Below are 20,825 nucleotides of genomic sequence, written 5' to 3'. Positions count from 1 at the left end.
AAAAAGTATTTGTATTTTTCATGCATATTTACATTCCATGTGTCATATATTTTTGGCAGACCTAGACTTCTGTAATCAAGGCATAGAGCCCTACATTTACATGAATATCCTGGTAAAATATATAGATATAATCCTGATTCATTTCCACATCATTTCTAAATTTATTGTAATTGCTTTTTAAATTTAGCAATATGTTTTTGAAAATATACAAGTGATATGTAAAAGAAAACAAAGTGTTATGTTTTTCTTGTACTGGTGGCATTTCTGTACGTTATATTCTCTGTTTTATAGCATAGCATAGTGACTGAGAACAGACTTCCTGGGTTTAATTCTCAGCTTTGCCTGTTATTAGTCGTGTGACCTTGGACATGTTACTTGACCATTCTGTACAATCGTTCTGTCATCCTTAAAATGGATATTATAGCAGTAGGAATATCATAGTTGCTGTGAAATTTTTAAAGCTAACATATTCAAAGAGCTTAAGGCAGTTCTTTGATATTATACTTCCTAACAAAACTCAGGAGATAAAAGGTTATTCTTAAGAATGCAGATTGCCCCTTTGAATACTGAATATCTTGATATGTCTGTTCCTTTATGCTTCTGGATACTTAAAAAACAAAATTTTAAGAGTAGTTTTTTTTTTTTTTTTTGGAGTTACCACTGTTTTTATTTGAAATGTGTAACCACAGTGGAGGTGATTATTAACTTTCTGATTACTTTTTTCTGATATGTGTAGGATATTGTGTGAAAGGAAGGAGGCACAGGATACTAAATATATTGATATTATGCTTGATGGCCTAATTTGGTAAAATTATCCAGCATATGGATATATTCTAATAAAAACAAAGTCACCAATCATGGAAGAAGTCCGTGTAATCCACTTGTCACCAAGTAGCTGGCTAGTGTCTCCAGGAGATTATGTCATATTCAGTAAGTTTAGTTTTGGTCCCTGTGTTCCCACGTTGCATGTTCAGTGGCTATAGCTAGATTGATCTGGGTGAGTGAAAGTCCATGTTGTTGAGCACATGTACAACCTCTGTCCCTTCTGCCATGGCTATGTTGTTCACGAACTCTTTAGGGAAGGACAGGAGTGACTAGAGAAAGAGGTCATCTTGTCTGCCTGGTTATCAAGCTCTTCTGTTGAAAATTGCTCTTTGGTGAGCATTTACATGACTAGCCAGTCAAACAATTAGCTACTGTCTATGATGAATGTAGTTTTTCATCTCTGGCATGAGTTCTTCAAAATGAACAACCAAGTATATTCAAAATGTTGCCCACTGGGAGGTTTTCTCTGCTCTGCCCTTAAGGGCTTCCAAGTGGGGCTGTAATGCTACAACTCTGCACAATAAATCAGGCCTAAATTTTTTTCTTCTTTAGTTAACTGGTCATGAGAAACTCCTCTTAGTGAGGTCACAGGTGAAGTTTAAAGAGAGGATCATTACAGCAAAAATAGGAGCTGTGGGAATCTCAGCCATTTGCTCATGTAACCGAACTGTGCCCTGAGCACCTGCCAGGTCTAATTTCATACATACCCGTCTGCATAAGGCTGAAATGCTCCATGCAAACCCAAATGTATGGCTTCAGAAGGTCAGACAGCACCAAGTTTATGTGGAGCACTCATGTTCCATAGCTTTGTTCCAAAATACTAAAGATCTGGTCTGACCTTTAAGGGGCCTGCCAAATGCTATACAGAATCCCTGTGTGCCACAGACACTTAAAACACCAGTGAATCTTTCGGCTCAGTGGCAGAGCAGGTTTCATAACAGCCTGGACCTGTTATGGAGCCTTCTCTTATTATTACTGATTACTCAAATATGGCAGCTTTTCAAGCTACTTGATCAATAGGTCAGAATAACATACCCAAATGAGGTGTATGTTGCCTCCAGAGTCCAGAAACGCCAACTAAATGCTGTGTCTCTGTATTAGTGGTAGGCAAGAGAGCTGTCACTTTGAAAGGGATATCTTGAAATGCTATAAGACCCCTAGAAAATTTAAAAGATGTATAAATGGACAGCATGACATTCTATGGACTAGAAGTACAACCAATGTCCCTGTGGACTAGATTATGATAGTGTGCAGGAGACTTGACAGAGCCCTGAGGTAGGACAGTAGGGTAGGCAAATGCTTCAAGTAGTCTGCTAACACATATAGAGAAAACCAGAATTTGACAGATCAATAGCCGTATACCAGATGCCAGGAAATACATTGATGCACTCCATCAGTAAAACCATATCTGTTACAGCATCTGCACTCTTCAGAATCCATCTGTTTTCTACAAAGCCAAAGAGGCAACTTGAATAGAGATATGGTAGAATTGATCACCTTCTTCTTCCAAGTCCTTGATGGTGACTCTAATCTTTGCAATCTCTGCAGGAATTAAATGTTGGTTTTGGTTTACTATTTTCACAGGTAGAAATAGATAGTTCTAGGGGTTTGCAGTTAACCTTTCCTACCATTATAGCCCTTGCTCCACAGATTAGAGAACCAGTGAGGGAATCTGCTGAGTTTGTCTATTTTAACACTGCATTTCAAAACTGGTAGAATAACCGTGGCATGAATTCTGGGATGAGTGGGAGTAGTACTGAGCCCAAACTTCATTAATTATGAGATTTCCACAAACTTCTGCTCTGAATAGAAGCAGTACCATAGAATATGATACTGACATGGTTGGGATGTTTGTCCCCTCCAGATCTCATGTTGAAATGTAATCCCCAATGTTGGAGGTTTGGACCTGGTGAGAGCTATTTGAGTCATGGGGTGGATCCCTCATGAAAGGCTTGATGCTGTCCTCCGAATAGTGAGTGAGTTTTTGCTCTGAGTTCACACAAGATTTGGTTGTTTAAAAGGCTGTGGCACTAACCCCTCTTGCTCTCTTTTTCTGCTCTCACCCTTCACCTTCCACCGTGATTGTAAGCCTCCTGAAACCTCTCCAGGAGCAGATGCTAGCACCATGCTTCTCACACACCCTGCAGAATTGTGAGCCAAAGTAAACCTCTGTTTCTTATAAATTATGCAGCCTCATCCTTTGGGGAAAAAAGTGTATGTGTGTGTGTATGTATATATATGTATATATAAATGCTAACAAATTTATAAGAAAAAGATAAACAACCCAGCTGAAAGATGAACGAAGGACTTGAACAAAAACTTCACAAAAATATCCAAACAGCCAAAACAAAACAAAAAAAATGGAGAATAAATATGTAAGTGAATTATTAATTTTAGGATTTCTAAAAGTTAAGAAAGGAAAATATTCTACTGTTGGCTTATCAGTAAATATACTATTTACATAACTACATTATTATACTACTGTAACTCAAAAGTTTCAAATAAAGATTTTGATAGTACAAAGGGAAGAGAAATAAACTGGGCAATGCTGTGACAGCTAAATCTACATCTATACTTACAGGAAATCAGGAGTTAATATATATAATTGATAAACCAAGAAGTAATTTCTTCATGTTATTTAGATATATAAAGAATAAAAATATGAAAAAACCTTTAATTAAGAATGACTATTACTAAAAACAGGAATGGGGTGGTGAAGGTTGGGACAGGGTTTGATGATCACCTTAAAACTTATCTAATTATTTTTAAAATGTGTGTATTTCATGAATATTAAAATGAGTAAACAAAAAATTGATCCCACAAAACAGTGCAAATGAATTTAGTTATCTAAATATTTATTGGACTGTGTGCAAAGCATAGTGGTTGTAGGGAGCAATGGGATTAATAAAATCAATGGCTGCCTTCTAGAAGAATATAGCCTTTTCAGAGAATAAAACAAGTATTTAAAGCACTCCAAAGATCACTTGAGCTTGGGAGGTTGAGGCTGCCATGAGCTGTGATTGTGCCACCGCACTCCAGCCTGGGTGATATACCCTGCTTAAAAAAAACAAAATAAAGCGCTCCAGTGGCAGGTAAGACTAAGGAAAGAGAACCAAGAGAATACCACAACCTCCACTGACCATTCTAGCTACTGAAGCCCTATAAATGTGACATTCTGGCACACTCCAAATATAAAACACACCACTTATATCATTAACCTGGTAACCCCAGCATTGTTTCTGTAGATGCAATAAGAGAGAATCATAAATCCAGTCACTTCTACCATATGTGAGTTTTACAAATGTACATACATGTGGTGTGTTTGTATAAACATATGTGTATTATGTACGCATATATCATGTGCACACATTCACACATAATTTAAAATTTTTCTCACTTGGAAGATTTGTTAAACATTTCCAACAAATGGCAAATAAAGACTAGTCTAGATTGGATTGAACATTAGGACTGCTGTGTAAATGTTACCAACCTAAGCTAATTGTCTGTTGATCTCATGCTGCTACTGTCCTATTTCATTTGGAAATACAAATTTTAAGTGTGAAACTTTTTTACTTAGTCTTATATAAAATTCAAAGAAACTTCAGGTCACAGTGATATTTGATGAGAAATGCTTAGAGGAAAGAATATTTTAATGTAGTTACTGTGAGCATTCAGGAGCACTGCTTTGGTTATTATACTTCATAAGAAAAGGAAGAAGGCCAGGGAATATTTACATTCCAGTGAGCCAGGAGTGAAGTGAATGAAGACCACTGTACAGATACTGAAGCAAAGGCATTATTAAGTCTGTTCATGCTATGTTCCTTAGTATTTTAAATTTAAGTTATTTCCCTTAATGTTTAACTACAAAAATGCCTTTGTTTAATCTCTTTGTTAAACTCTTTATTTCTTAGAGAAATTGACCATTTATATTTAATAGGCACTGAAAAGTTGATTAGAGTCTCTGCTTATGGGCTGGTTTGACAGTGGGTGGGCCTCCATGTACAGCTGGCATTCTACCATCAGATATTAGTATCTAGAGGTTTTTTCTCTGTGGCTATTTAGTTACAGCCTTTCAGTCTTCTGCATAGGCAATATGTTCCTGGCTTCTGGCAGTCTGAGAGCAGAATGGCGAAAGGAGCTATGTTCTCAAATTGAATATGCATTCACTCAGTTCCCCCGTTTTCAGCCTTGCACTGATATTTTCGACTTTGGTGCTTGTCAGGTTCAGTTGTGCCACAGAGTTGGGCTACTGAAATGGAGATAGATGCTTTCATATGATTGTTCAGAGAGGAGGAGAACTAGGTGTGCAGTGGGGTTCCATGTCTCTGATTTTCAGTCAGTTTTCCAGTTTTCAGCTCTACCTATACTCTCTGTGGTAACTGGCATCCACAGATTCTCTGGGGATCTACAGGATTGTTTCAGTTTCTTCGAAGCGTATTTCCCTGGAAGTATTGAGAATAAGTTGTTCTCTGTTCTGCTTTCTTAAGTCAGTTACCACAACACCATTTGCTTTTTTTTTTTTTTTGCCTTAAAACATTAAAAAACATACTGGCTAACCAGGTGAAACCCCATCTTTACTAAAAATACAAAAAAAAAAAAAAAAAAATTAGCTGGGTGTGGTGGGGGGTGCCTGTAGTCCCAGCTACTCTGGAGGCTGAGGCAGGAGAATGGTGTGAACCCGGGAGGCGAGCTTGCAGTGAGCTGAGATCGTGCCACTGCACTCCAGCCTGGGCAACAGAGCGAGACTCCGTCTCAAAAAAAATTAAAAAAATGAATTAAAAAAATTTTTTTGTCTACTAATGTGTCTTTCATTTATACCTCTTGTCCTTTTGGTTTATATACTTTGTTTAAAAAAATCCCTTTACTGTCATTTCAATGTGATTTTGGGGATGTGGACTGTGGTCAGTCTGCATTTTTAACCAGAAATTTAGAAGCCTTTTATTTGCTCACCATTTTCGTTTTAGTATCTGGCATGTAGTAGGTTCTTAAACAGATATTTGATGAAATATTAAATGAATTGTTAGAAGTTTTTATAGTTGTGGGAGGCTTTTATGGTAGAATGATGTTATGACTATGCAAATATAACAAGTTAAAAGGCATCTTTTAAATTATGGTTTTACTTTGGCTTCATTCCATTTTTTGTTTTTGTTCCTTAACATGGTCAAGGGAATGAAATACTTTGAACAGTGTAGTAGTGCAGGATGGATATATGTTAGTTTACTTGGTCAAACACAATTTTAGCTGTCACATTAGGCTTAAGATACACAATTGTCTATTTATAATTTTTCTAGAGAAATTACCTAGCTACCTCTATTGAGGTAGACTTGTATTGAGATTAATTTATAATTATGCACAGCCTTTAGTCTTAATTATATGTATATTTAGGGTACTTCTGTAGAGGCCGATGGTGATTATGGTGTAAAAATCTTCCAACTACCACTGCTGTCTTTCCACTGGCCCCTTTGTGGTTAATAAAGTTCAAGAGCAGCTGGCTTGGTATGGCATCATATCCAGGTATGTTTTGTATTACAAAGTGAATATGTGAGGATAGATAAAATCTAGTAAGGGCAAAGAAATTAAACTGTAGAAGTGAAAGTAAGTAGTAAAGTTGATATTTTGAAGGAGTAGATCAGGATTCTTCTTTTTTATAAAGGCAGCCCTGGACAAAGAAAGATGGGATTGTAGAGCTATAGGTATGGTAGAGAGTCCCTGATTTGGCTACATTGCTGGATCTTGGATCTTAGAAATGTGATATTCCTGCCCATCATACACTAGTAAGTGAATGAATGAAATGTTGACAGTGACCCTTAAAATCAATGACTAGGCTGGGTGCAGTGACTGATGCCTGTAATCCCAGCACTTTGGGAGGCTGAGGCAGGTGGATCGCCTGAGGTCGGGAGTTCGAGAACAGCCTGACCAACATGGAGAACCCCCATCTCTACTAAAAATACAAAGTTAGCTGGGCGTGGTGGCACATACCTGTAATCCCAGCTACTGGGAAGGCTGAGGCAGGAGAATCGCTTGAATGTGGGAGGCGGAGGTTATGGTGAGCCGAGATCGCGCCGTTGCACTCCAGCCTGGGCAACAAGAGTGAAACTCTGTTTAAAAAAAAGAAAAATCAGTGACTGATTCTAAGTCAAAATAATGAGTAAACTGCAATTTGTTTTAAACTGCTGTACATTTATGTTTTCCCAGTCTTTTAAGAGCTTATTAAAGGAATCTAGCCAGAAATTCAGAGACTTCTTTCTAACTATAAAGAGGTTACCTGTCCAGTAAAGACCTACACAAGGAAAAACCCATACCACAAAATGTGTAAGACAGCAGATTAAGAAAGTCCCTTACAGAAAACTCTAGAGCTACAGAAATCTGGTTAAGAAATTGGGGGTTAGGATAAGAGAAATGTGATAAGAAACTCTTTGGAGCAAGCTAACTTGCTCCAAAGTTTTTTGGAGTAGATTCTTTGTAAGTTTTCTGGAGTAGATTCTTCATACCTGCATTTTTTTTAGTTATCTCTCCTTTAACATCTCTAACTTTGTTATTTGGTTGACACATTCTGATCAAGTTGCTAACACAAAATAAGATTGGTTATTTAGGGAGAAAAAAATAGAGAAGATAGATGTATATATATATCAGAAAAGAAAGGATGAAAGTCAGTGGACTTGGGAGAGAAGAGAGACTATGAGAAACAAAGAGAGCTTTAGTAAAATAAAACTTCTGAAAATATTACGAAGACTTCTTGCTTAGAATTTTTCTCTCCTCTTGAGTAAATTCTCCAGTATGGTTGGTGGTGGAACTTCTGGAAAGAAATTAAAAATGAATGAATTTTTAATTCAAAAACTAAAAATGAAAAAAAATTGATGAATTAATTGGATAAATAAATAGAAAGCAAGCCAATAAAATGTTTCAGATCTTCATTGACAATTACCTAGTACCTACTTAATAAGGATGTTAGAACTAAAAATTGTTATGTGTGAAATAGGAAACCTGCTTTAGGTTTCTTTGTCATCTGGTTTTGTGCTAATGTAAAATTAGAGTGAGAACTTGTACCAAACAACTATTAATTAAAAAAAATAGTGCTCTCAGGAGAACCAGGTAATAAAAATCTGTATTAATAGTGACTATAGAAAAGCATGAAAATTAAAATTAACATTTAATTAAAATTAAAGCCACTGGAAATATTTTAAAAATTAACAGTAAGATTATAACTTTTGTCTTTGGGGCAGTAATACGTTTTGAGATTCCTTGCACTTTTGCTTTATATAGAATGTCATGAAATTTCCGCCATAGTTGACGAAAGATAAAATAACACAACAGTATTTTAGTGTTGACTACACAGGAGGCTAAAATATTTTTAAAGGGTCAAAAAGAGCAAAACTGATCCTTCATAATGAAAGGCAGCCCTGGAGTTAAATGTTATTTACAGATCTCATTTCTCATTGACTTTTTGTGTTTTGGTTTTGTTTTCAGGCAAAAGGACTCTTGTGGAAGATGGAACTCATTGTCCATTTTCCAGAATGTATTTCCAAGCCCATCAATGGAACCTGATACTGCTGTTCTGTGTTGAAATGCTTGAAGAACACCTGCATCTCTGCTTGCATCTTCCATCCTACTGAAACCATGGTCTTCTCGGCAGTGTTGACTGCGTTCCATACCGGGACATCCAACACAACATTTGTAGTGTATGAAAACACCTACATGAATATTACACTCCCTCCACCATTCCAGCATCCTGACATCAGTCCATTGCTTAGATATAGTTTTGAAACCATGGCTCCCACTGGTTTGAGTTCCTTGACAGTGAATAGTACAGCTGTGCCCACAACACCAGCAGCATTTAAGAGCCTAAACTTGCCTCTTCAGATTACCCTTTCTGCTATAATGATATTCATTCTGTTTGTGTCTTTTCTTGGGAACTTGGTTGTTTGCCTCATGGTTTACCAAAAAGCTGCCATGCGATCTGCAATTAACATCCTCCTTGCCAGCCTGGCTTTTGCAGACATGTTGCTTGCAGTGCTGAACATGCCCTTTGCCCTGGTAACTATCCTTACTACCCGATGGATTTTTGGGAAATTCTTCTGTAGGGTATCTGCTATGTTTTTCTGGTTATTTGTGATAGAAGGAGTAGCCATCCTGCTCATCATTAGCATAGATAGGTTCCTTATTATAGTCCAGAGGCAGGATAAGCTAAACCCATATAGAGCTAAGGTTCTGATTGCAGTTTCTTGGGCAACTTCCTTTTGTGTAGCTTTTCCTTTAGCCATAGGAAACCCTGACTTGCAGATACCTTCCCGAGCTCCCCAGTGTGTGTTTGGGTACACAACCAATCCAGGCTACCAGGCTTATGTGATTTTGATTTCTCTCATTTCTTTCTTCATACCCTTCCTGGTAATACTGTATTCATTTATGGGCATACTCAACACCCTTCGGCACAATGCCTTGAGGATCCATAGCTACCCTGAAGGTATATGCCTCAGCCAGGCCAGCAAACTGGGTCTCATGAGTCTACAGAGACCTTTCCAGATGAGCATTGACATGGGCTTTAAAACACGTGCCTTCACCACTATTTTGATTCTCTTTGCTGTCTTCATTGTCTGCTGGGCCCCGTTCACCACTTACAGCCTTGTGGCAACATTCAGTAAGCACTTTTACTATCAGCACAACTTTTTTGAGATTAGCACCTGGCTACTGTGGCTCTGCTACCTCAAGTCTGCATTGAATCCACTGATCTACTACTGGAGGATTAAGAAATTCCATGATGCTTGCCTGGACATGATGCCTAAGTCCTTCAAGTTTTTGCCGAAGCTCCCTGGTCACACAAGGCGACGGATACGTCCCAGTGCGGTCTATGTGTGTGGGGAACATCGGACGGTGGTGTGAATATTGGAACTAACTGACATTTTGGGTGATGCTTGTTCTTTATTGACATTGAAGTTTCTTTCTCATAGCCTCTCCACTTATACTTTATTGTTTTTTATAGACTTTGTGTATGTATGTGTGTGAGCAGTGTAAAGAAAGAATGGTAATTATGGTTCTGTTACCAAGAATAAACAATAGGAAAGTGATTACAAATATTACCTCCAGGGTTCAATAGAAATCCTCAATTTAGGGTGAGGAGATTTTTTTTGGTTTTTGGGTTTTTCCTTGATTGATTTTGTTTTCATAGTAGGAATCAGGATTGTGCTTTATTGAGCCTGCAGTTATATTGAATTGTAGGCATTTTATGTGCTGCTAAGGTATGCTTAGTTGAGTTTATCAAGACTTTTTTTTTCTGGAAGACACTGCTGCTTTTTACCATCACATTGGAGCCAAACATCTCAATCAATATATATTTAGTTTTATTTTAAAAACTAACCCAAGAAGGTTAGTGACATTTTAAAGGTCATTACTATTTACTTTGGTGCACTTTAAGAGACAATGTACAAATTAATTCAGTCTTATTTTTCAGAATTGTTTTTATACATGATACGTGCTTTAGGAAACGTGCATTATCATTTATGGGAAGATAGTTTTAAAAAATGTTTTATCTGCATGTACAGTTGTAAAAGAGAGAACATAAAATGTAGAAATTTTTCTAAGCACAATAGCAACTCTTCAGAGCAATAGCACAAAATCAAGGAGACAGCATCCTTGCGAATTTAAAAGGTGAATGTAGTGAGGGGGATGGCAGGTGGCTGGTGCAGGCTGTGGTGATTCCTTTTACTCAAGGGTTTTTGTGGAGTATAGGGAGAAGGGGTTGACATTTATGGACCTATGTTTCAGGCACTGTACATCATTTTATCCTCACAAGATGCTGTGAGGTAGGTATTATTGTTTTCATTCTTAGAGGTGAAGAAAGCAAGTCTCAGAGGGACTAAAATCCTGCCCAAGGTTAATGGTAGAGCTGGGATCCAAAAATCTGTCAGAATCCTGAGGCTGCGCTCTTCCAGTGTGCCACACAGACAGTTCATTCAGTTTAGATGTCTCATAGTCAAGAGGGAACTCTATGCACCCTTTAATTTTTTAGACTATAATATTCTTTTTAAAAATTAGCCTTTATTTTCTTACTACCAAAAGAAATATGAAGGCATTACAGAAACACTGGAAAATAGAAAAGAAAAAATAAAATCACTTACAACCACTTTTTGTTTTTTGGAGACAGAGTCTCGCTTTGCCACCCAGGCTGGAGTGCAGTGGTGTGATCATGGCTCATTGTTAGCCTCAACCTTGCAGGCTCAGGTAATCCTCCTGTCCCAGCCTCCTGAATAGCTGGAACCACACACACACACACATACACACACACACATGTGTGCCACCACACCTAGCTAATTTTTTGTATTTTCTTTTGTAAAGACAAGGTTTCACCATGTTACCCAGGCTGTTCTCAGACTCCTGAGCTCAAACGATCTGCCTGCCTTGGCCTCCCAAAATGTTGGGATTACAGGCATGAGCCACCACACCTGATTTACAACCACTGTTTAATGTGAGACTTAAAAATCTTAGATAAATAAGGCTATGAAGGAAATCCAATGATTTTTTTGTTTTTGATTTGTAAAACAAGTGACTAACAATTATTGAGAAATTAAAGAGCTGTGTGTAGGTCTTGAGCCTGCGGGTTTGGGGGTTTCTAGTTGTCCACCTGTGTTAGTTCTAAGTGTTCTGGGTAAAACAGTATTGCCCCAGTGCTTGCCCTAGCAGAGCTGGAGTTTGTGAACGTACTCAGATGTGTGTCTCCTACAAAGAAGGGAAAATGAACCCTGATCTGAGCCTAGAACAAGTTTTAATGGGGCATGTCTGACATTTCAAATTATTTTTCTCTTGCTGACAGTCGCTCCCACGTACATCTAAGGCCTTGGTCAGCTTCTCTGTTACCAGTGGCTCACTTTATAAAACAGCCCACAGGGATAAGGGCTGAAAGTATAGCCACTTGGCTACATCATTGATTAATTAAGTAAGTTAACTGTGGACTTAATAGCATCTTTTCAGGATGTTAGTGCTTTGTGAGCCAGTAATTAGCTTCTATTTCTTCATTTGTAAAACCAGAGAGTTGGATTAGATGAATCTCTAACGTCCTGTCCAACTCAAATGTGCTTTCCTCCATACTAGGGTATAGATTTTTGAAGAGCCAAGCTGACTTCAGCATCACCTCACTCTTTGGTCTCTAGTATTACTTCTTTACATTTTACTTCATTAGCTATTTCTTAATATTAAATATCTGAAGAGCTCGTGGCACTGTATCCGGAGTTTAGGGCATTGAAAGGTTGATGACATCATGAAAGACCTGGGAAACCCTGCTCTTAAGGAAATTGTACCGGTGTTGGAACTCATTGTCCAGGTAAAGAGCTCTTTGGAGACTCAAGCATATTATTCAACATGTTTTTGGGATTATCTTCAAATGATAGTCACCTACCTCTTTCATTTCTAATTTTTATTCACAAGTAAAATTGTTTTTGTCCATAGGGATTTTATAGGACATAAGCACTGTAGTAGATACTAGTAGCATGTTGTATTTTGCTTTCCATTTTCAATATAAACTAGATTTCAAGCAGATATCGATATGGACTTTTTTTTATTAGACTTTCTCTGAGGAAAGTCAGCATGATCTGTATTCATCTTACATATTGGTAGGTCATGAAGACTCCTTTTTGGCTGGAGTTGAAACTGAGCTTTGTTTTCTTTGTTCCTGTTTTATGGGCAGTCTTTAGGTACTTTCATGCTACTTAATAGGCAGTGCCTCATTTGGTGAGAGTTCTGGAGTGCCTGCCGAGACGCTCCCTGTTTGTGAACAAAGATTGTGAAGGGGTCTTTGTGAGAATTCAGCAACAACACTGAACAGCAGTTTTTTTTTACACTGGATTATCTTGATCTGATGAGAGTTTACAAATCATTTTGAACATTTTTATTATGTATACATTTTGAAAGCTTTAAAAATAAGTACTACGGAGCACCTTTTTGAAATGTAGGAGCAAAATCATTTGTTGCCTATTCCCCCATATTTTCTTGAGGCAGGGAAAGATACCACTACTAATTCTCACTGCTGACAGGCATAATCCGAAATGGTTTTTTGTTTGCCTATTTTTCCTTCTGGCTAGTAAGAAGCATGACCACAAACGAAATGTTTGTGGTCAAAAGAAAGATGCAAGAGAAATTCCAAATAGTATGAAGTAATGTTATTTAAACTTTTAATACGTGTTTAAGCATTCCCAAGGGAGGTTGTTGGCAGTACAGATTCCTGGGCCCACAGAGGGTCTGTGGTTGAGCCCAGGAATGTGCATTTTTATTTTATTGAGCACTCTGCCTGACTCTGGCTCAGGTAGTCCCTGGGAAACACTTCAGGAAACATTCCTGTAGAAAATATATCTATTTAAATATTGTCTGTTTTGTCCCACAATGTTTGTTTTGCGTTGCAAGCCATTATCTTCTAGGCATGGGTAATCCACATTGAGAGGAAAATCCACACAACGTTGTGCCTAATTTGCTGCCACCTGTGTTTGTGCTGGATCTTGCCAGTGTTAGCTTTATTTTCTTTCAACTGGCAAAATACTGATAAAGCATATAGCTTCACAGTAGAGCAAAAAGGGTGACTAAATTGAAAGTCATGACTGTCAGAAGTCTAATTATGCTAATATTTTATTTTCTTCTAGAGAGGTGTCTTTATTGTATGTAATTCCCTGAAGAAATGTAAAGATTTATCTAATTCCCATTGCTCTGCCAGTTGTGTTCGATGGAAGCATTGAAGTAAAATAAAAATAACCTTTTTAATCTCTGTATTTCTGTTGCCCACAAAGATATTTAAATTTTTTTTGATCTTTGTTTTTGTTTATGTGAAAATATTTACATATGTATCATTTCTGTATATATCACAGAAAAGTTTTCACTTGCTTGACATTTTATTCTACAATGATTTTTAGTTTAAGTTTAAAGAATGACTACATTCAGATTTATTTTCACAACTATAGTCCTGCTAAACTGCCTTCATTGAAAACTCAGTTTTTATAATAAAAAATGTCCAAGCACAAGTTTGTTATTGGAGGTAAATTATAAGTTTCTCAGATATCTATTGGTACTAGACCTTTGTGATTAAAATTAATTTATTTTACAATAGTAACTGACCTATATGGAGAAAAAGAAACACCTTGAATTATGGGTTCTAATATTTAAATATAAAAAAATCAAAAAATATGGTTATTTGTGCATATTCTTATCACAACCAAGAAAAGAGCTCCTGATAAGAAAATAAATAAATATTTAACATTTCTAAAGTGGAGTTTTTTTTAAAAAAAGGACTACTGCATCTCATTTAGAAAAGTTTATCATGAATAATAATTTCTGTTAAAAGCTGAATTTAGCTTCAAATTGTGCTTCCTTTGGGTTCTTATTTTCAAATTAGACCTCAAGACCTGTGTGCATATAACTGTATTCTAGTTTTAGAAGTTCTCAGAGTAGTTCAAGATGATATGACAAAGAAACTAGTAGTATAGTCAACAATTGTTAGTAGAGTTATAAAGCTGTTAAACAGCTTTAAGAAATTCTGTCTAGGAAAGTGATGAAAATTTTACTGCTGAATTATTTAAAATTAGATTGTCAGTTTGGCAAAGCAATGATAATGTCTGCTTCTATTTTGATGAAATGATTTCATACTGCATTTCCATTTCTAAAAGCAAAGGCCTTTCTGTACTTATAAATCCATAGGAAACATCATTTATTTGTATATAAGAGTTTCAGTTTTGTGCCAGTTAAACATGAGGGTTTTAAGTCACAAAAGAAGGTTGATTTACAAAAGCAGGTTGTTATTGAATCTACATTTGATGTTTCCTTCTGACACAAAAAGGTAAGAAAGATACAGCAAAATAGATATTAAAGCAACATGTTGAATTAAAGGAATAGTCACATCTACTATGAGACTAATGAACCCCACTCAATTCATCCATAATAAAGAGAATCCTTATAGAGCAATTTCTGCCTTCACTATCAAGGTGCAGTCAATTAGATTTAATATAAAAAAGAAAAAAAAAAGTAAGTTTCATGGCTGTATCAGTCAAGATTTAAGCAGAGAAGCAGAACCAGTAGGAGAGATTAAGATTTATTGCAAAGAATTAGCTTATATGATTGTAGGGCTGGCTAGGCAGGTCCGAAATATGAAAGGCAGGCTTTCAGGAAGGGAAGACTGGAATTCTTGAGGCACAGGCTGAAGGTGCTGTCCACAGATGGACTTTCTTCCTTAGGGAAACCTCAGCTCTAATCTTTGGGCCTTTCAACTGCTTGAATCAGTCCCATCCAGATTATTAATCTCCTTTAGTTAGTGTGGACTGATTATAGACTTTAATCACATCTACAAAATACTTAACAGCAACACCTAGATTAGTATTTGATGGAATAACTGGGAACTATAGCTTAGCTAAATTAACTCGTCAGAAGACCATCACAATGGAGATCTCCAAATGTAAAGTACTGTATGAAATAAAATCCTTCTATGATGCTGGAGGTGGTGGTCCAAAAATACAGCCACATAAATCTGTGTTGCATAAGTGGGAGTTTAATAATAAAATGACCAAGTTAAACTTGTTGCAGAGGATGGGATACACATTCTGACTGCATTATGTTTAATGTGCATAATCACAGGGCACCATATTTTGCTCTGATATTTACTTGATTTTGAAACTTCCTTAAAAGGGAGTAATAATTGAGCAGATGATTATGTAAACCAGTATCCTTTCTATGTAAGTTCTCATTTTCTGTGATACTTATCAAAGGCGATACTTTTAAGGAATTTGAAAGCATTTATAGTTATTAATTCTAAACGTGAAAGTATAATAATAGTACCAATAATAACAGATGCCATATTTTGGCCTCTAATTGTGGTTAAATACACCTCCAATCTATTTAATGCACAGTATTTCCCCTTTTCTAGCTGAGGTAACTGTTCCCAAGAAGTTAAGTACATTTTTCAGGAATAGCTAGGATTCACATCTTGGCCACCTTCCCCTATTATTCTCTGATAACTGAACCAATCCCCTAGTGAGTGGAGCTTACTAAATGTCATACTGAATGATTATTACTCTTAACGCATCAGAAAATCAGCAGCAAAATCTGTATTCCAAGATGGGGATATTAATGCTAAACTGAGATTGGTTTAGTCTTGGTTTTAAGTCATGAACTGTATTTGGATAAGTCATAAATAAGACTATTAGGCTGACTGGGGCCCTTAGAGCCTGGGACACACCATCTGTAATGTCATAGAACATTCACAGAACCTGCTGACTGCAGCAGAAATATTGGAGCACCCAACTAATTTCCTCAGATCACATGGATCCCAGAACTGCTTTTGAATAGACTCTCACCCTGGTGCATAATTGGGGTTCCATTATGTACTCATTTATCTGAAGTACTGGGAGTTATCTGTAGTAGCCAAGAATGAGGGAAAGGAGCTGGAGGTGATGAAGATCTGGCAAGGCTGGGTGGGGCCTAAATGTTGGAGGAGGCAGTGTGAGACTTTCCTGATCACTGCTGTCCCCTGTACCCTACCCTTGCTGGAGCCACCTGTCTAGGTGTTCTGGGGACAGAAAACCCAAAGAATAAAGAAGAACTGCCAAGGACTCCAGCAGTTCCACAGAGGAAAACTCCTGTGAAAGAGCTCAACCTAAGAAGTGGTGATTTCCTTCACCAGACTGAGCCCCTTGAGCCAGTAAAGCAGTGTTTTGCTTACTGTTGCATCCCCAGTGTTGAGTCAGAGCTGGGCCATGGTATGCACTCAATTAATATTGTTAGTAGACATTGTGGTTTTTTTGTTTTGTTTTGTTTTGTTTTGTTTTGTTTAAACAATGACTGAAGAGAAAACCAGCGTTCAGAAGAGATCAGTGTTTGGGGATCAGAATGATATTGGCATCTTCATATATAAACTGACTCAGTGGGACTTCTCTGCGTGTCATTAAACATCTATCTTTGGCTGGGTGTGGTGGCTAATACTTGTAATCCCTGCAGTTGGGAGGCTGAGGCAGGCAGATTGCTTGAGCCCAGGAGTTCGAGACCAGCCTGGCCAACATGGTGAAACCCTGTCTCTACTAAAATACAAAAATTAGCTGGGCATGGTGGCACATGCCTGTAATCCCAACTACTTGGGAGGCTGAAACATGAGAATCGCTTGAACCCGGGAGGCAGAGGTTGCAGTGAGCTGAGATCTCACCACTGCACTCCAGCTTGGGCGACTGAGCAAGACTCTGTCCAAAAAATAAAAATTAAAAAAAACCTATCTGTTATATATAGATAAATACAGTAACACCCATCAGTTTGGAATGTAGGATAAGTAGACACTGGTTTGTATATAGTTTAAGGTTGATTAAACCAATTAATAATATAAATTGTTACTGGAGCATATTTAACTGTCAAAGATAAATCAGATAGTACTGAGCACAAAGTTGGGCCCTTTGGGTCCCCACACCAGTTTTGAAATTCTTGCTGTGTCACCAAACTTTCAACATGTTGTAAAATGGCAGTATTTTAAGATACCCTTAAACTCATGATTGTTACAAGAATTAGAATTGCTTAATCGATTGAGTAATTTGTATAAAAAACTGTCCCAAAAAACTGTGGTACTGTAATTTGTTAGGTATATTTGAAAATAATGAGACAGAATATTTTTAAATTATGTAATTTATCATCTGTTCTGTGACAGAACCTCCATTAGAGGTTTTTGAATACATTATGCCCTATTAAGCAGACAAGGAACTAATTCTGGGGCAATTAAATGACTGGACCAAATTTTTGCAGCAGTTAGGAGACAGAGTTGGGATTCAAACCAGACTCCCCAACTCCCAACTTTAGAGCTCTTTCCCACTTCATTTGAGTCAGTGAGATTTTACTGTCAGAAAGGAAAGGGCTGAATAGTGAGGTTGCAAGCTTTGGAAAAACCTGTTATCAAGTGAGAAGAGGCCAGACAAATGATTCTGGAAAATACCTTTATCAAATAGATACGTTTTTATTAGTAGAAGCAATAATAATGGAACTTTTATAGTATTTTAAATAAGATAACATTTTTTAAGGAGTTCATCTACGCTGCCTGGACTTAAACTTCTGAGGGGACCTGAGCTGACCTTTCATAGCCCACCTGCTCTGGTAAGTATTGCTATCACTTTTGCTGGACTTAAACTGGAAGAACTCTTTGTTCATAGATGTTGGGACTCTTTGGGAAGCTGTCAGCCAGAGATACCTTTCTGTACTTACCACCTCTCTGTGGACTCATTAGCAAGGTAACTGCAAATGGCACAGAAGACATTTCTCTCTGACAGGAAAGAAGAAAAGATTTTTCTTACACAGTTTCCCCAAAGGTAATCTCAAAAGCTATGATTAACCTAGAATGCAAGACATCACTATATGTGAATCTGTGTGAAGGCTGCTATTGCCAAGCAGTGGGTTCTATTTGATTTCTCCTGAGGGCAAAAGCCTTCTCATGAAAACAAATCTACAGTGAAACAAGAGACATACTGAAGGGAAATATAAAAATGTAATCTAACAGAGATGTGATGCCGGCCACCTCTTCCCACCCCTCTAACCCAAGACTTCTTATATAGACATAGATCTTTATTTCTAGCCCCACCTTTCTCCTTTAATTACACTTTCTCTCCTACTGGATGCTAAGCTCCCTGAGGGCCAGGCGCTAGGCTTGTTCATGGTTTCCCTAGCATCTACCATGGTGGCTGACAGAGAGCAGTACCCTCTCAAAGTCTGGAAGTGGACCTTTTGATAATAGAATCTTGCTGATAAAAGCTAGAATGGACTTTTCCAAGCCAAATAAGTTCTAGCTAGCAAGAACTGAGATCAACGCCCATGTCTTCAGTCTCTGGTGACTCACCTACTATTCTAACCTGCTTCCTGGACTTAAGAGAAAGTAATCTGGGGGTTTTCTTATACCATCTAGGCAAGTTTGGGGATTAATGTGTAGAGTGAATAAGATTGCTAATTTGTACTTGCTAAATCCGGCAGCCCTGAATTCTGAACCATATATATATATATTTTTTGACCCTATGATTTCCAATTCATGTCATGCGGGAGGTCCTCCATTTCACTTATTTATAAGGTGGCCCTGTGACTGCATCTTGTGGTCTCGACTAATTATGCTCGGACTCAGGCTTTTCACGGGGTAGAGGGAGAACATGACTTATGATGCAGATGAAGAGTGCACATACAGATGGACTGACAACACCAGCATGTAAGGTGTGTTTCTGTGACTGTTTTGGGTAATCAGAATGAATGATGATGGGGATATGGACAAGTCATATTCCATGACCACCTCCGACATGGAGATTTGGGTTGGGAAAAATTTTCTGTTGTTGGAATTAGATATACATATGTCGAATGCCATTTTGAACACTTGCAACAGATCTTCAGAGTTTAAATCACTTTCACCACAGTTTTGGCAGGACCGTGAACACATTTTTTTTAGTTGTTCTTCCTGATGGGAGCTATAAATAGCTTTGTGGAAGGATATAATTATCCCAAAGTAGAAGCTAAAGATAAAAAATCTGCTTGAGATTTTTTAAGGAACATTTAATAGTTATTATTATGTAACATTTATTAAGTATGCTCACTGTGTTCATTGTCTTTGCCAGGAAGAAACTGGGAATAAAAAGTCAATCCAAGATGTGACACGTATAAATAGACTAAAAGGTACATACTTTAACGTGGTGCCAGAACAAACAGTTGGCTTAATAAAAAAAGAAAATTTAGAGGAACAAAAAGGCAGCCAAATCAGTCTACTATTGTATAGAAGTGAGGAAAACTTAAATTTAGTAACAAATCTTTAAAACACTGACCATTTAAAACAAAGATGGATAGTCTGTAAAAACAGGAAAGACTGGCTGGGTGCGTTGGCTCATGCCTGTAATCCTGGCATTTTGGGAGGCCGAGGTGGGCGGATTGCCTGAGCTCAGGAGTTCCAGACCAGCCTGGGCAGCGCAGTGAAACTCCATCTCTACTAAAATACAAAAAATTAGCCTGGTGTGGTGGCATGTGCCTATAGTCCCAGCTGCTTGGGAGGCTGAGGCAGGAGAATTGCTCGAACCTGGGAGACAGAGGTTGCAGTGAGCCAAGATTGGCCACTGCACTCCAGCCTGGGCGACAGAGTGAGACTGTCTCCAAAACAAAACAAAACAAAACAAAACAAAAAACAGGAAACATTATGGTATGTGCTAGGGGTGGGGGTGGGTAGCGCTGTGTTTTTGGCAGCTAGCTCAGACTTTTACATATAAAAGGTGTTTACTTTGCTTAATGAAGAAGTTCTAAAATATGTAAATGCTAAATAAAGGTTCAATGTTGGTTGAAGCAAGGTAAGTGTTACAAATAATAATTTTGGTTGTCAGTTCCTGGTTAAGACTTTTATTGCTGTTTAAGCCCATAGAAAGTCCACAACCAAGTAATTACATTAATGGAAGTCATTTATTTGATGCCTGCTAGGTGATGCAAATACTTTATTTTTAAATGTATAATTGCTAGTCCTTATAATGACTCTGGGAGGTAGATATTATTCTATTTTATAAATCTTTAAAGCTTCAAGTGGTTAATTGAATTTTAAGAGGCTACAGGACTCATAAAGTGGGGGTACTGTTATCAAAACACCAGGGGTTCTTTCTAAGTCCTGCTGCTCACTATGGAGAAAGCCTGTCACTGAGACGAGTATCACCAGGGAAGAAGGCTTCTAGTGTTGCAGCCAGGAATGGGAGATCAATCTCAAATCTGTCTCTGCAAGTGACTAAAATTAGGGGTTTATATAGCAGGGAAGAAATGGAACTCCACGTGGGAAAACAGGAATTGGAGAAGGGGGTAAGGAAGAGGAGTTAGTTAACAGGCAGCAAGTGGTTGGTTAGGCGATCATGACAGGTGTTGGGTGTGACGTCTCATCCAGATGCAGTGATAGATTGGAAAATTTCAGTTTCTTGACACTGTCTGGGAGGCCTGATGGTTGGTTTCCTGAGAAAGGAACTCAGATAAGACAATGCAAGTTTCTCAAGTTTTAAGACTGCAAGAGTCAA

General features: G+C 37.7%; 1 protein-coding gene across 2 annotated transcripts in view; it reads left to right on the top strand.

Moving 5' to 3' along the window:
* GPR63 (G protein-coupled receptor 63) overlaps positions 1–13,567 on the top strand; it is a 44,025-nt gene extending 30,458 nt beyond the window's left edge. For both annotated transcript variants that reach the window (XM_008007541.3, XM_008007542.3), the window contains exon 2: positions 8,293–13,567. In XM_008007541.3, coding sequence (XP_008005732.1) covers positions 8,443–9,702 — 1,260 coding nt within the window. In that variant the 5' untranslated portion in view covers positions 8,293–8,442 and the 3' untranslated portion in view covers positions 9,703–13,567. The remainder of the gene's footprint in view (positions 1–8,292) is intronic.
* Positions 13,568–20,825: the final 7,258 nt, after the last annotated feature.

The sequence above is a fragment of the Chlorocebus sabaeus genome, chromosome 13 (assembly GCF_047675955.1).
Source record: "Chlorocebus sabaeus isolate Y175 chromosome 13, mChlSab1.0.hap1, whole genome shotgun sequence".
In the NCBI taxonomy this organism is placed as follows: Eukaryota; Metazoa; Chordata; class Mammalia; order Primates; family Cercopithecidae; genus Chlorocebus; species Chlorocebus sabaeus.
Note: the sequence above shows the minus strand (reverse complement) of the source record. Positions and strands in the feature narration are given on the sequence as shown.